Genomic DNA, 11,942 nt, shown 5'->3' on the forward strand with positions numbered 1-11,942 from the left:
CCCCCTCCCCCTCCCTCCGTCCCTCCCTCCCTCCCTCTCCCCACCCCAGTGCCTCTTTTTCTCTCGGTATCTCTCCGTCTTCCGTATCTCTCGCCACCGTCTGTAACTCTGGGCTCCGTCTCTCCACTCCCTCTTCCCAATACTGCAGACTTCTAAATCCCTTTCATGCTACCACGAAGCGGAATGGGACGGAGAACTGGAGAGAAAATTAGCCGTCACAAAGAAAAAAGTTCATTTACAGCTTAGATGTCTGACTATTCAGATTTCCTTCGAAAACAAGGCGGTACACTCGGTAAGGAGGAGGGGAAGTGAGGCAGCAAGAGTGGGGAGGGCTGATGAAGCAGGGGACTTGGATTTATTTATTTCTCACATCCAGAGGCGGAAAGGGTTTGGGGAGAAACGGGAAAGTGAGAGAGAGAAGCGGTTGAACCCAGCAACTAGCAAAGAAGGAGGCTGCAGCGGGGGACGGGGAGCGAAGCGCAAGAACCCGGTGGCGCGGCGGCGATCCGCGAGCGCTGAGCAGGCTGAGCCTAGGCCTTGGGTACGGAGAGACAAGGGCATTCGATGTCTGTTGGTCTGAGAGGTGGGGGCGGCGGGGTGTGAAGGCAGGGATGGAAGGAGTCAGGCAGAGACAGACGGAGTGAGGCGGCGCCGCAGCCGGCGGGCCGGAGGGAAAGCGAGTTCCGGAGCTGCCGCGGCGGCCCAGGCAGCGGGCAGCGGGCGGGCTCAGGGGAGAAAGGCGGCCAGAGAGAGGAGCCTGAAGTGGAATCCTTGGCCCGGTCCCTCCAGGGTACCAGAATAGCACTAGGAGAGGGTGGCGGGGGAGAGAGAGAGAATATGGCGTGGAGGTGTCTGTGAAGGACTCACCTCTATCTAGGACTTCTGTTTTTGCCTGCTCTGCGTCCACCTTGCCCTTTTTAGGTCTAATCATTGCTTATTACATGGGAATTCTAATAGCCAAGGGAGGGACGCCCTGATGGCGGTCTTCTGGTTAAACCTGATGCCCCACAAATCCCTTCTGGTTGTCACCTACACCCTTCTTAACTGAAAAATCAGCGTCTAGGATCAGCCCCCTCCCACTTGGCCTACCTGGTTGAGGGCACCTAAGGGCTCTCTGGAACCTGAAGTGGGGCCTGGGGTCCAGGTGGGAGCAGCCAGGAGCAGTGAGGGTGGTCAGGAAGCTCCCAGGCCTCCGCCTCCGGCAGCCCTCCCACCCTGTGTTCTGATAATGAAAAACAAAGGGGGAGGATTTGATTATTTCTGCTGGTGTTAAAGGAGCCTGGCTTTCAAAAACAGCCTCTGACCCTGAGCTCTAAGGTGATAAGTGTCTCTCCTATGGACATTTAATCTGGGCAGGCCTCCTACTGCCTGGGCTCTGGGGGCTGAGGGGGTGGCCAGGGTAAGGACATTTGAAGCCAGGAAGCCCCAGGGAAGGAGCGGCAGGCCCTCTCTGGCACTCTCTAGAGTTCTGTGTAGAGTACTTTTAAAGGACCGAATGGACTGGGGAAGCCCTTTCTGAGGTTTCCCTCAGCCCGGGGAAAGGGAGCCCTAGGAAGGGAGGGAGTTTATTAGGAGCTGGGACTTTTCCCTAATGTGGGAAATACAGAGATAGCCAGACCTTATCCTGCAAAAATGTATTTTGTGCCTGCCACAGAAAATTGGTAGCCACTGGGGAGACAAGGGACTGGCAGTGAGTGGAGCAGGGCCAGATGCTGTGGTGAAGGCAGAGGTTGAGGTGTGATTTCGGGTGGGTGCAGGAATCTGAGGGAAAAGAACTGGAAAGGTATCACCCAAACCCTTTTTCTCGGAGAAGCTAAACACACACACACACACACACACACACACAATGGGCCCCAAATTGAAAAACACCAGATGATCTGCTTCGAAGAGACATAAACAGGCCAAGCGGATGCAGGTTAATAAAACCCGCAAAATCCCAGACAGGAACACTTAAAATGCCCCAGAAACAAAGCATACCGTGACAAATTCTCACCCAACACACAAGTACATGTACCAGAATGTTCCCAGGCACAGGCAGTCCTTCCCTATTTCCAGCTCCCACCCTGGGACACTCAGGTGAACCTGCCCAGCTCCCAAGGCACATGCACATTTGCGTCCCCTGCTAAACCTACCCACCAGGAGCCCCTACTGGGCAGGGGGGCTGCACACACACCCCACATAGTCAGCCCCGAGTCTCCTGAGCCTCAATAATGCATGATCCATACCCCGAGATAAAAGTCTAGACAATAGATGGCTGTTTATGACAACAAGGCTCTCCAAGTTTGGGGCCAGGCGATAAATCTCTGGCGAATCTTCCTGTAACTCAACTTCTGGCTGTAGTGACAGAAGAACCACGGAGACCGCTGAAAGGGGAGCAGCAAAATGGGACATACTTTGAATCTAGAGCAGAAGGCGACTTCCAGGCCCGGTCAAGGGAATGCAAGCGGCCGCACTCGGCCCCCATGGCAGGTCCACAGTGTGGAAGCTTTTGGACCAGGCTTCAGAACACAGGCAAGTCAGGCTTCCTGGCTCCTGAAATCAGGGAGAAATGGCAGGGCCTGGAGGCTGGGACAGACCCTCAAACCATTCTTGCTGCAGGCAAAGGGTCTTTTTTGTGGGTGACCCAAATCTTCTTGCTACGTGTCACCTGAATTTTTTCACCCCACGCCTTCTCTCTCTCTCTCCCTTTCCTTTTTGGATTGATGGGCTGTATCCTTTTGCATTTTCTACCCAGGCGTCTGATTACAAGTAAAGAGCCACTGAAGTTGATCTCATAAAAATGCCGCGAGCTCACTTTGATCTGCGCGGACTGGGTCCAAGCCTAAGTAGGCGCTAAAGCCGGGGAATGGCGGCTTCGGCCAACCCGGCCTCCGCTCCGCCGCGAGGTCGGAGATCCTGGTGGTGGGTGGCCGGGCAGGGCAATCCTGCTTAGAAAAGGCATTTTGTGTGTGTGTGCTGCTGCAGCTGAATTTGGAGACCAAGGTCCAGTGGTTGTGACTCCGTTTCCAGACTGCTTTTAAGACATTTCCTTCATTTTAGAGCATTTGCTGAGGGGGCCAGTGAAACTGGCTCATAAAATGGGACTTTTATGGGGAGAAATGGGGTCGCCGTTGCTAGCCTCCCAGGACAATCCCTCCGCGGAGGAAAGAGGGTGGGGCCGCGGGGGCTGAGGGGCTGCCCTTTTCCCTCCCCTCATCCTCTCCAGAGGCCACAGGAACCTCGGAGCAGCATGTCCTCTTAGGTGACCTGAGTTAGGACCTTGGGCTTGGGTTGAGGAGAGATGAGTATTGGGAACTGGCAGTCCCTTTCCTTTCTAGTTCCCTGGCTGGAGGTGTGAGGTGTCCAGGGATGCAGGATAAACTGCTGGGCTGAAAATCCCCAAGCACACTAAAAGGATTATTAAAATCAGTGGCATTGCTCTAACGGAGAGAGCTGTGCCCAAAAGGATGCAACCGTTGCCTGCCCGGCAGTCTCAGACCCGCGGAGGGAGTCCATGTGCTGATTGCTTATCTTTTTACTGACTCTACAGAGACTGATCTTACAGACTTGAGAGCCCTAAGGGCCCCCTTGCTCCAACCTGAGGTTTCCTCCCAGTTCTTGATCTGTGGGAGTGGGCCCCTTTCCCGACCACAATCCACTCTCTCCTGAGCCTCAGCAGGAGGTGGACAAGCTGCAAGGGGGCCCAGTACTGGGTGGGGGGTGCTGCGCTGGGATCCGAAGATACTGCCCTTCTGAAGCCGCTTCTGATGTCTGCGTGTGGAAGGGAAGGGTGCTAGTATCTGTCGCAGCCCTGGCCAGAGTACCGAGGCAGCTACCCAGACCGCAGCCGCCCGCTAGCCGCCATGCAGGCAGACAGTGCTGACTGAGGCCACCCAGAGCCTCAGTGGGGCTGGCAGGATGGCCCCGCTGAGGAGGATTTCAGGTGAAATCTGGGTCTCCAGTAGGAGAGGCTACAGGCACCCATGAGATGAGGGGAAAGCCAGCCACCTCCAATCTGAGGAGTGAGGCTGCCCAAGGCTCTTGGGAAGTGACCTGGGGTCTCACTTCAGGGAAAGCACTGATGCCCAGGGATGCAGGCCAGGGCAGGTGGCTAGCCTATGCTTCAGGGTGGCCTGGACTTAGGACTGGGCAGGGAGGCCGCTCGCCCATGCCTTGGGCACTTTTGCTCACCAATATCTTCCTGACTTCAGCCACCACGGCCTTCTCTCCTTGACCCCAGTAGCAACCTCCTGTTGTTGGGACTTTTTCTAAGCTGTTGAAAAATTAAAAGTCAGACCAAAACTAGAAAAAACATTTTTTTGAACTTTGTGCCTTACTTTTAGGGAGATGAATATTAATATTCAGAAGCCTCTGTTGGAAGATCTCACAGTTTCCTGAACATCGACTCCTTTGACATTCTTTCTTGCCTTTCTTTTTGTTTCAAGGAAATCGAGCCGCCAGCAGCTCCTTGCAGCCGCCTGGCTCACTTTTATGGTGGCCCTGGAATAAACTTTGGTGGTCAAATTCAAGTGCTCAGGCCCACAGCTGTCTCCTCACAGGAAGTGCACCCCCTCCCCACTGTCGGCCCGGCGGTGCCTTGGGGGCTTGGGCCCCACAGCGCCCTGGAGGCCAGGATGGGGGAGGAAGCACAGCCCTGGGGGAAAGTGGGGAAAGCCCTGGCTGAGACTCTGAGCCGTCATCCACACCTCTGCAAGGGATAGGGGTACCTCTCACCTCCTTCTTGCCAGTTCCTATCACTGTTTGGGGAGCATTTTGCCTCCAATAAATTCGAGTTTAATGAGGAGAGCACGAACCCCATAAAAGCCATAGCCCATAGTTCCCCATCATTATAATTAAAAACGCTGGCCCCAGTTCACCCTATAAAAAGGGGTAGAGGAAAGAGGAAAAGCAACAGATTTTTTTTTCTTGCAGCTTACTCTTTAGCAAAACTCCAGTCTAGCTCCTCTTTGCCCTTAGTTAAGATCTGGCCAGAACTAAAGGAGGGCTCCGGAAGCAGTGCCCAGCCAAGAATGGGTAAAGGGAGCCCAGAGGCCTACCCTTGGGTATGCCAGAGCCACCCCAAGAACAGGACCCATGGTCAAGGCTGTCCCAACCCAGGTGTTGCACTAAAGTAGATTTGAGGAGGCAGAAGGGTTGGGAAAGAATGACTTTGGAGGGGTTGTATTTGGAGTCAAGGTATTTTTTTTTTTTTTTGGTACCTTCCCTGTCTGGTATTGGGGCCTCTGTAACTCATCAAGAAAAATCAAATACAAATAATATTTTTTAAGTGGAAACCAAGTTTAACCATGAGTTAGGGGTTAAAAGAAGGTTTGGGCCATTTCTGGCTTTTCCTAAGAGTGCATGGACTAAGTCCTTGGGGGCTTCAGTTCCTCCCTCCTCCAACCCTCGGACCGAACAGAACAGAAGAGATCATACTCTGCTGGCTCCTCTTTAGATGCACGGTTGGTTTCTGCTCGTGGGCGGTTGCTCTGGTACCCAGTCCAGAACCCATCAATAAACTGATTTTCAACTATCCAGATGTGTCCTGTGGTGCCCAGAGGGAAGGGAGGCAGGCAAGGGAGGGCAGAACCACTGAGTCCACCCCTTGGGTCACAGCCATCTAGGAGGCTGGCAGATGTGGAGGAGGGCAGGGCAGGGCTGAGAAACAGGAAAGAGGCACCCACCAAGGTCTGGCTGCAACCCCTTGGGAGGGGGGAAGTGGGGCTGGGGGTTTCCATTAGGGAGTGGTCCCTGGCCCTGGGCAGCCTGCCAGGGTCCTCAGTTCCCTTCCACTGCCCTACTGGTCTGTCCCAGAGATCTATACTGTCCACCCAAATCATTCAAGGATATCACCCCCAAACCCAGATCCCCCATCATATCCTACCTAGACCCAACACTGGGCTTCTTTACTGCGCAGAAGCTGACACTTAGCACCCAATCCAAAGGGTCCCCAACAGAGAAGACGTAGGACTCTCATTGCAACCTTTTTCTTGGGGGTTGAAATTTAAAAAGCCACTGTGGATGCAGCTTTCTGCGCATTGATTGACAATAAAGGCAGGCATGAAATATTCACCCAGGGCCACTCTCTCATACTAAATATTTAACACAACATTAGAGAAGGTTTTTCCCAGACTTCGCCAGGCACCGGCTGGGCGGCTGGCTCACTGCTTACCACTGTTTATGACTAATCTGAGTCCCTAGCCGCCAGCAGCACAGCAAGCCAGACAAAGTTGGGACACTGGCTGGTTGCTGGGCCGCCTCACCTTTGGGAAACTTCAGATACCCTTCCAAAGAGTCCCTCCAAAGGGGAAAACGAGTCTGGATACCCAGCCCGGGCTAGGAAAAGAATCGACTTCTTCAAAGTCTTGTAAACAGGCACTGACTCTCTTCGGGTTGGTGGGGTAAGAGTCCCTGAGAGTTGGGGGGAAAGATTCACGTCTCTGGAAGAATCAGGCAGTGGAGAAAGAGGTCCTCATCCCCACCTCTGTCTTGGGCTGATCTCAGGGAGAAGGCAAGACCCCCCATATGTGAGAACCCTCCTCCTTCTCCCAATCCTGGGGAAAAAAAAGAGCAGCAGCTAGAAAAAAATACAATTACCCCCTCCTAGCCACCGCCCCCGCCCATCCCACTGCCCACCCCACCCCAACCCTCTCTCTCTCTCCTCCTTTGCTCGCTCTGTGGAATGGAGAGGAGGGGAGTGTCAAGAGCAAAACGAATACAAATCTGCAATTGATTTTCATAATGTTTCTGCGGTGTTTGCAAACCAATCGCCTGAACGTCCCCATCTTACCTAAGAGAGAACCCCTCCTACGACTGCGAAGTGCTCCGAACTGATATATGACAATATCTACTTTGGATCACGTGCTCGGGGAGAGAGACTAAGACGGATAACGCGTCATCTCGCCTTCCCAAATTTTACCCCCTCGCTAGACCTGGTCCAAAACCTCCATCTGGAGCCGGCAGAAGAGAACGATGTTTAACTCGGTCAACCTGGGCAACTTCTGCTCGCCGTCGCGCAAGGAGAGGGGCGCCGATTTCGGCGAGCGAGGGAGCTGCGCTTCCAACCTCTATCTGCCCAGTTGCACTTACTACGTGCCTGAGTTCTCCACGGTCTCCTCCTTCCTGCCCCAGGCCCCCTCTCGTCAGATCTCCTATCCCTACCCGGCCCAAGTGCCCCCGGTCCGAGAGGTCTCCTACGGCCTGGAGCCCTCCGGCAAGTGGCACCCCCGGAACAGCTACTCCTCCTGCTATGCGGCGGCCGACGAGCTCATGCACCGGGAGTGCCTGCCTCCTTCCACCGTCACCGAGATCCTCATGAAAAACGAAGGCTCCTACGGCGGCCACCACCACCCCAGCGCCCCGCACGCCGCCCCCGCCGGCTTCTACTCCTCAGTCAACAAGAACAGTGTCCTGCCCCAAGCCTTTGACCGCTTCTTCGACAACGCCTACTGCGGCGGCGGCGACCCGCCCGCCGAGCCCCCCTGCCCGGGCAAGGGTGAGGCCAAAGGGGAGCCTGAGGCGCCCCCAGCCTCGGGACTGGCGTCCCGGGCTGAGGCGGGGGCCGAGGCCGAGGCCGAAGAGGAGAACACGAATCCCAGCTCGTCCGGTTCAGCCCACTCGGCGGCCAAGGAGCCGGCCAAGGGAGCCGCCCCCAGTAGGTAGCAGCGGCCGGGAAGCAGGCGGGCAGGAGGGAGGGAGCTAGGGAGGGAGGGCGAGCGAGGGTAGGGGGGAGGCGAGGGGAGCGGGGACGGCCTCGTGTTTTGGGTCAGTCCAATTTTATGTGGAGTTTTATAAGCATTCAAAGGATTTTATTATAACCTACAAAGCCCTCTCTCCCAACGACTCGACTTTTTACGATGGAGAAGGGGTGGGGAGGGAGGGAAAAGGGCTCTTTGGAAAAGCCGGGTGAACCCCCCTCTCCGTTATCTCCTTCGGTCTGTGAAATTTTTAAAAGCGCCACCATCGCGGGCAATATTAACTTTGATCGTGAACTTAGAGGAGCATTTAAGGAAGGATGGGGAGCCCCGCGGCCGGGGTTGGGGGTGGGAGGGAGGGGAGGGGTGGAGGGGGAGAAAGGGGAGGGCAAGGGAAAGACAGGGAGAAACTCCGAGAGGGGGAGTGGTGGAAGAGAGAGGCATTGGAGCAGAGCTGGAGCCCGGGGAGTCCAGCCAGGGCCGCTCTGCTTCTTTTAAAAAAACTATTTTTTGAAATGTTCAAACTCTGTGTTGGCGGGTCCCTGAGCAGGGCTCGGAGCGACCCGAGGGTCAGCGGCGACAGGGGGTGGGGGCGAGGCGGGCTCAGGGCTCCCCTCTGCTCCAGGCCTGGGGCTTGGCGTTTCCCTGCGGCCCGCGGCCTCCGCGCCGGCCTGCCCAGGCCGCGGGGAAGGAGCGGCCCGCCGGGCGTCCCGGGGCGCCAGGGCCCCCGGAAGCGGCTCTCGGGTGTCTCTGGTGCCTGCTCTCTTGCTTCCTCCCCGCATCCCAGTGACTCTCGCCGGATCGCACTTCTTTGCGCCTGTTCTCCGCGGTCCCCCCACATTTCTGGGGGTGGGGAGTGGGGGTGGGTTTTTAGAGCCACCCGGAGGGCAGAGGTGCGCGGCTGAGCGGGCGGGGGGCCTTGGGGACGCACTTGGCCGCGGCTGGCGCGCATCTCCCGAAGACCCCGCCACAGCCACGGCCCTCGCCGGAGGGGAGGGGGCACGGGCCCCCGCGGTGGCCCGGGAAGTGGGACGCGCTTGCCGCCCAGGCTGGGGGTCGCGGCTCGGCCCAGCGCCGCGCTTGCGGGAGGAGACCCGGCCGGCCTGGTGGGAGGGCTGCCCGGCGGTGGGGCCGGCAGAGAGGCCCCGCCGAGCGCTCCGGGGGGCTGGGGTCGCCAGGGTCTCACGTGTCTCTCTCCCCCTCTCCTCGCACTTGCCCCCTCCCCTCCCCTCCAGACGCCCCCCGCACCCGCAAGAAGCGCTGCCCTTATTCGAAATTCCAGATCCGGGAACTGGAGAGAGAGTTTTTCTTCAACGTGTATATCAACAAAGAGAAGCGGCTGCAGCTGTCTCGGATGCTGAACCTGACGGACCGACAAGTGAAAATTTGGTTTCAGAACAGAAGGATGAAAGAAAAAAAACTAAGCAGAGACCGGCTGCAGTATTTCTCGGGAAATCCTCTGCTGTAACCGCAGACTGGGCCCTTTTGAGGGGAGGGGGGAAAGGGGAAAATTATTTTATTTTATTTTTATTTTTTATTTTCTAACTCGCCTACTTTCCGCGGGTGGAAAACTGGACTGTGGCCAGGGCTGGCCCCCACTGCCGTTTCCCGCACGTCTTTCTGGACAACCTCCTTCACCTTGGTCTGACTCCATGTGGGACAGGGACAGGGCCTGGAATGGGGGATGAAGGAAAGTGTCTGACCCACGGCGAGTGGACACCGTTGGCGCCGAGGCCAAGACTCTTTATTTAAAAGAAAACACACCTCGCGACCATGTCTTGCTGCTCGAATTGGGTGGGGGAGGGGCGAGAGTAGTGGGCGCCTGAACTGAACAATCCTTGAACTAAAAGCCTTCCCTTGCCCAAGTGACAAGATCTGCTAGGACACCGGGTCTGCGAGGGGAGACTTCCTGGGCTCCCCATCCCTACCCCACCTAGCTCCATTGGTAGGGGGCAGCTAAATGTGACCCCGCCTTGCTGTGAAATTTCTGTTCCTTTGACCTGGTGTTAGGTGTGCAAACTCGTGTCCTACCTCCGTCTACGCCCAGGCCCCACCCGAGCCTAGCTGTTCTCCCCTTGAAGGTGTAGAACCCTCTTTAGAAATTTCTTAACTGGTGCATCGAGGTTTCCTAATCTTTTTCCTAGCCGCGCCCCACTTCAATGAATTTATAGCTATAGTCTATGCATTTGTTACCTCCTTTTTTTTGTTGTTGTTAAGGAAAAAAATAAAAAAGATTAGGGTGGAAGAGGCAATAGGGAGATGGGATTGGGCACCTCCCCTATGCTGGGGCCTGAATTTTTTGTAAATAAATTTCACAAGCATTTCTTTCTACCCTGAGGGGGTGTGGGTAGGACTGGCCTGGAATGAGATTGGAATCACCCATCTCCATGTGCGTGAGTGTGTGTACATGTGCAGTCCCCATCCGGCTCGCTCCCTGTCCCAGAGGGATTGCTGTGACTTTTTTTTTTTTTTTTGTGGCAAATAAAGATATTTCATTCTGTTCAATATTATGATTTTATTTGATCCTTTTATTAGCCCCTCTCCTCTTAAAACCCTCGGTGCTGTCCGGGCGGAGGAGGAGGCAGGCGGGCAGAGCATGTGAAGGTGAAGTAGGCCAGAGCTAGCGGGCCTGCTCCCTCCTTTCCACGGGCAGGGGCAGGAGTGTGGCGGTAGCTTCCTCCAGCTTTCAGGCTGAGGACTTTCCACAGTGAGTCTCAAAGCTGTCCTTTCTCACGTGCTGCTCAAGCCTCGTCCAAATGCCCAGCAATGCTTTCCGCTTTCCGTTTAAGCACACATTTGTTGTGGAGTTAATTGTAACCATCATCGAATTTAAATTTATAGGAATTTTCTTGGCTCCACCGCCCTCCTGCCAGATGTCTCCGTCTGTCGCAGTTAAATGTGTAGGGTCGAGGGTAGGGTTTTCGGTTTTCCTTTTTTTCTCCCCCTCAACCATGAGAAGACTGTATTGGAATTTTTATATACAGTTTCGAGGGAGGGAGGGGAGAAGGGGGAAAGCCAGCCCCCACCTTTCCTCTCTGCGCTGGTCCCCGAGGGTGGGAAGGTGGGGCTGGGCCCCTTCCCCTCAAGCACAAATGGCCAGTTCGTCCAGACACAACAAGACCCTAGACTGGGGCTGGCCACCCTGATGTTTATACGTTGGTTTCCCAGAGTAGAAAGCCCCAGAGATTCATTTTGTAAGGGGTTGGCTTGGGGTGGGGCTCTGGGGAAGGAGGTAACCTGTGAGACCGTCGCCACACCCATCTATATTTGCTGCATGTTTCTTCTGTATAAAGATAACCACAGTCCTTTCAGCGCGTTCAGTGAGGGCACTCTGGTGGTCTCTGTTCCAAATTCGTTCTTTGGGGGCTGAGATTTGGAAGCAATTCTCTCATCTTTCCCTTCTCTTTGGAATTGTTCTGTAATTCAAAGAAAATGTTTTTTTGTCAATAACAACTCTGTTGAATGAAAGAAAAAGCACCACGACTATGGACTGACTATTGCATCTAGGTTCTCATTTTTGATGACAGAGGTATCTGAATCTCTAGTTTGTAAATGTTGGTCTTGAGATGAAATTGGCAAACTGGGGTTTATACGCAGCCCCACAATCCTTTCTTGTGCTTGCACACAAATATTTAAGTTGGGATGCCTATGGGTGCACATGAAAAGGATGTTATGTGTGTGTTTTTGCTTGTAGTGTGGAGTAGAATTGACCACATGCACATCTAGAGCTCGTGTCCTCCGAGGTGTGTAAGCACTCTGGGTGTTTAGTGAATGTGAGCAGCAATGCAGCTGAGAAGCCTGTGTGTGTGTGTGTGTGTGTGTGTGTGTGTGTGTGTGAGCTTGCACGTGTTCATGCGTATGCACAGAAATACGAGAGATTTCTCTAGGTGTGGTGTTTGTCCACCAGTAATAACAAGGGATATTGACCTGCCGGCTGTGTTTCCAATAAAATAGGAAGGAGATAACGATAACGCTATAGAAGGAACCTGTTTATAAAGCAAAATACTAATCTCCAAATGGCTCCTGATTATGAAGGAAAATATTAAAAATCCAAAGCTACCACTTTCCCTGTATTGTGAAGCTCAGAAAAGGTCCCCGGCTCTAGAAGGATTTCTGAAGGAAAACGCAGAGTGACATAGTGAAAGAAAAACAAAAGCTTCTAGGATTCAAGCCCAGGAACCTGCCAGTCCTGGGTGACCCTCTAAAAGTTAGGGGAAAAAAGAGGTCTCTGTCCCCCAAACAAACCCACCTCCGGGCCCCTGGGATGTC

At 54.6% G+C, this 11,942-nt stretch overlaps 1 protein-coding gene across 1 annotated transcript; it reads left to right on the forward strand.

The window, feature by feature from the left end:
• The first annotated feature begins 6,631 nt into the window (after nt 1-6,631).
• HOXC11 (homeobox C11) lies at nt 6,632-10,178 on the forward strand. Its single transcript, XM_027543072.1, has 2 exons — nt 6,632-7,633; nt 8,909-10,178. The coding sequence occupies exons 1-2, from the start codon at nt 6,952-6,954 to the stop codon at nt 9,139-9,141; spliced, it is 915 nt and encodes a 304-aa protein (XP_027398873.1). The 5' UTR covers nt 6,632-6,951; the 3' UTR covers nt 9,142-10,178.
• The last annotated feature ends 1,764 nt before the right edge of the window (nt 10,179-11,942 follow it).

This window comes from Bos indicus x Bos taurus, chromosome 5 (assembly GCF_003369695.1).
Source record: "Bos indicus x Bos taurus breed Angus x Brahman F1 hybrid chromosome 5, Bos_hybrid_MaternalHap_v2.0, whole genome shotgun sequence".
In the NCBI taxonomy this organism is placed as follows: Eukaryota; Metazoa; Chordata; class Mammalia; order Artiodactyla; family Bovidae; genus Bos; species Bos indicus x Bos taurus.

Excerpts from the sequence above, each read along its gene's own strand:
- HOXC11 (XM_027543072.1), top strand. The coding sequence starts at position 6,952 with ATGTTTAACTCGGTCAACCTGGGCAACTTCTGCTCGCCGTCGCGCAAG. Across the intron at positions 7,634-8,908 it reads GGCCAAGGGAGCCGCCCCCA|ACGCCCCCCGCACCCGCAAG; the intron begins GTAGGTAGCAGC and ends CCTCCCCTCCAG.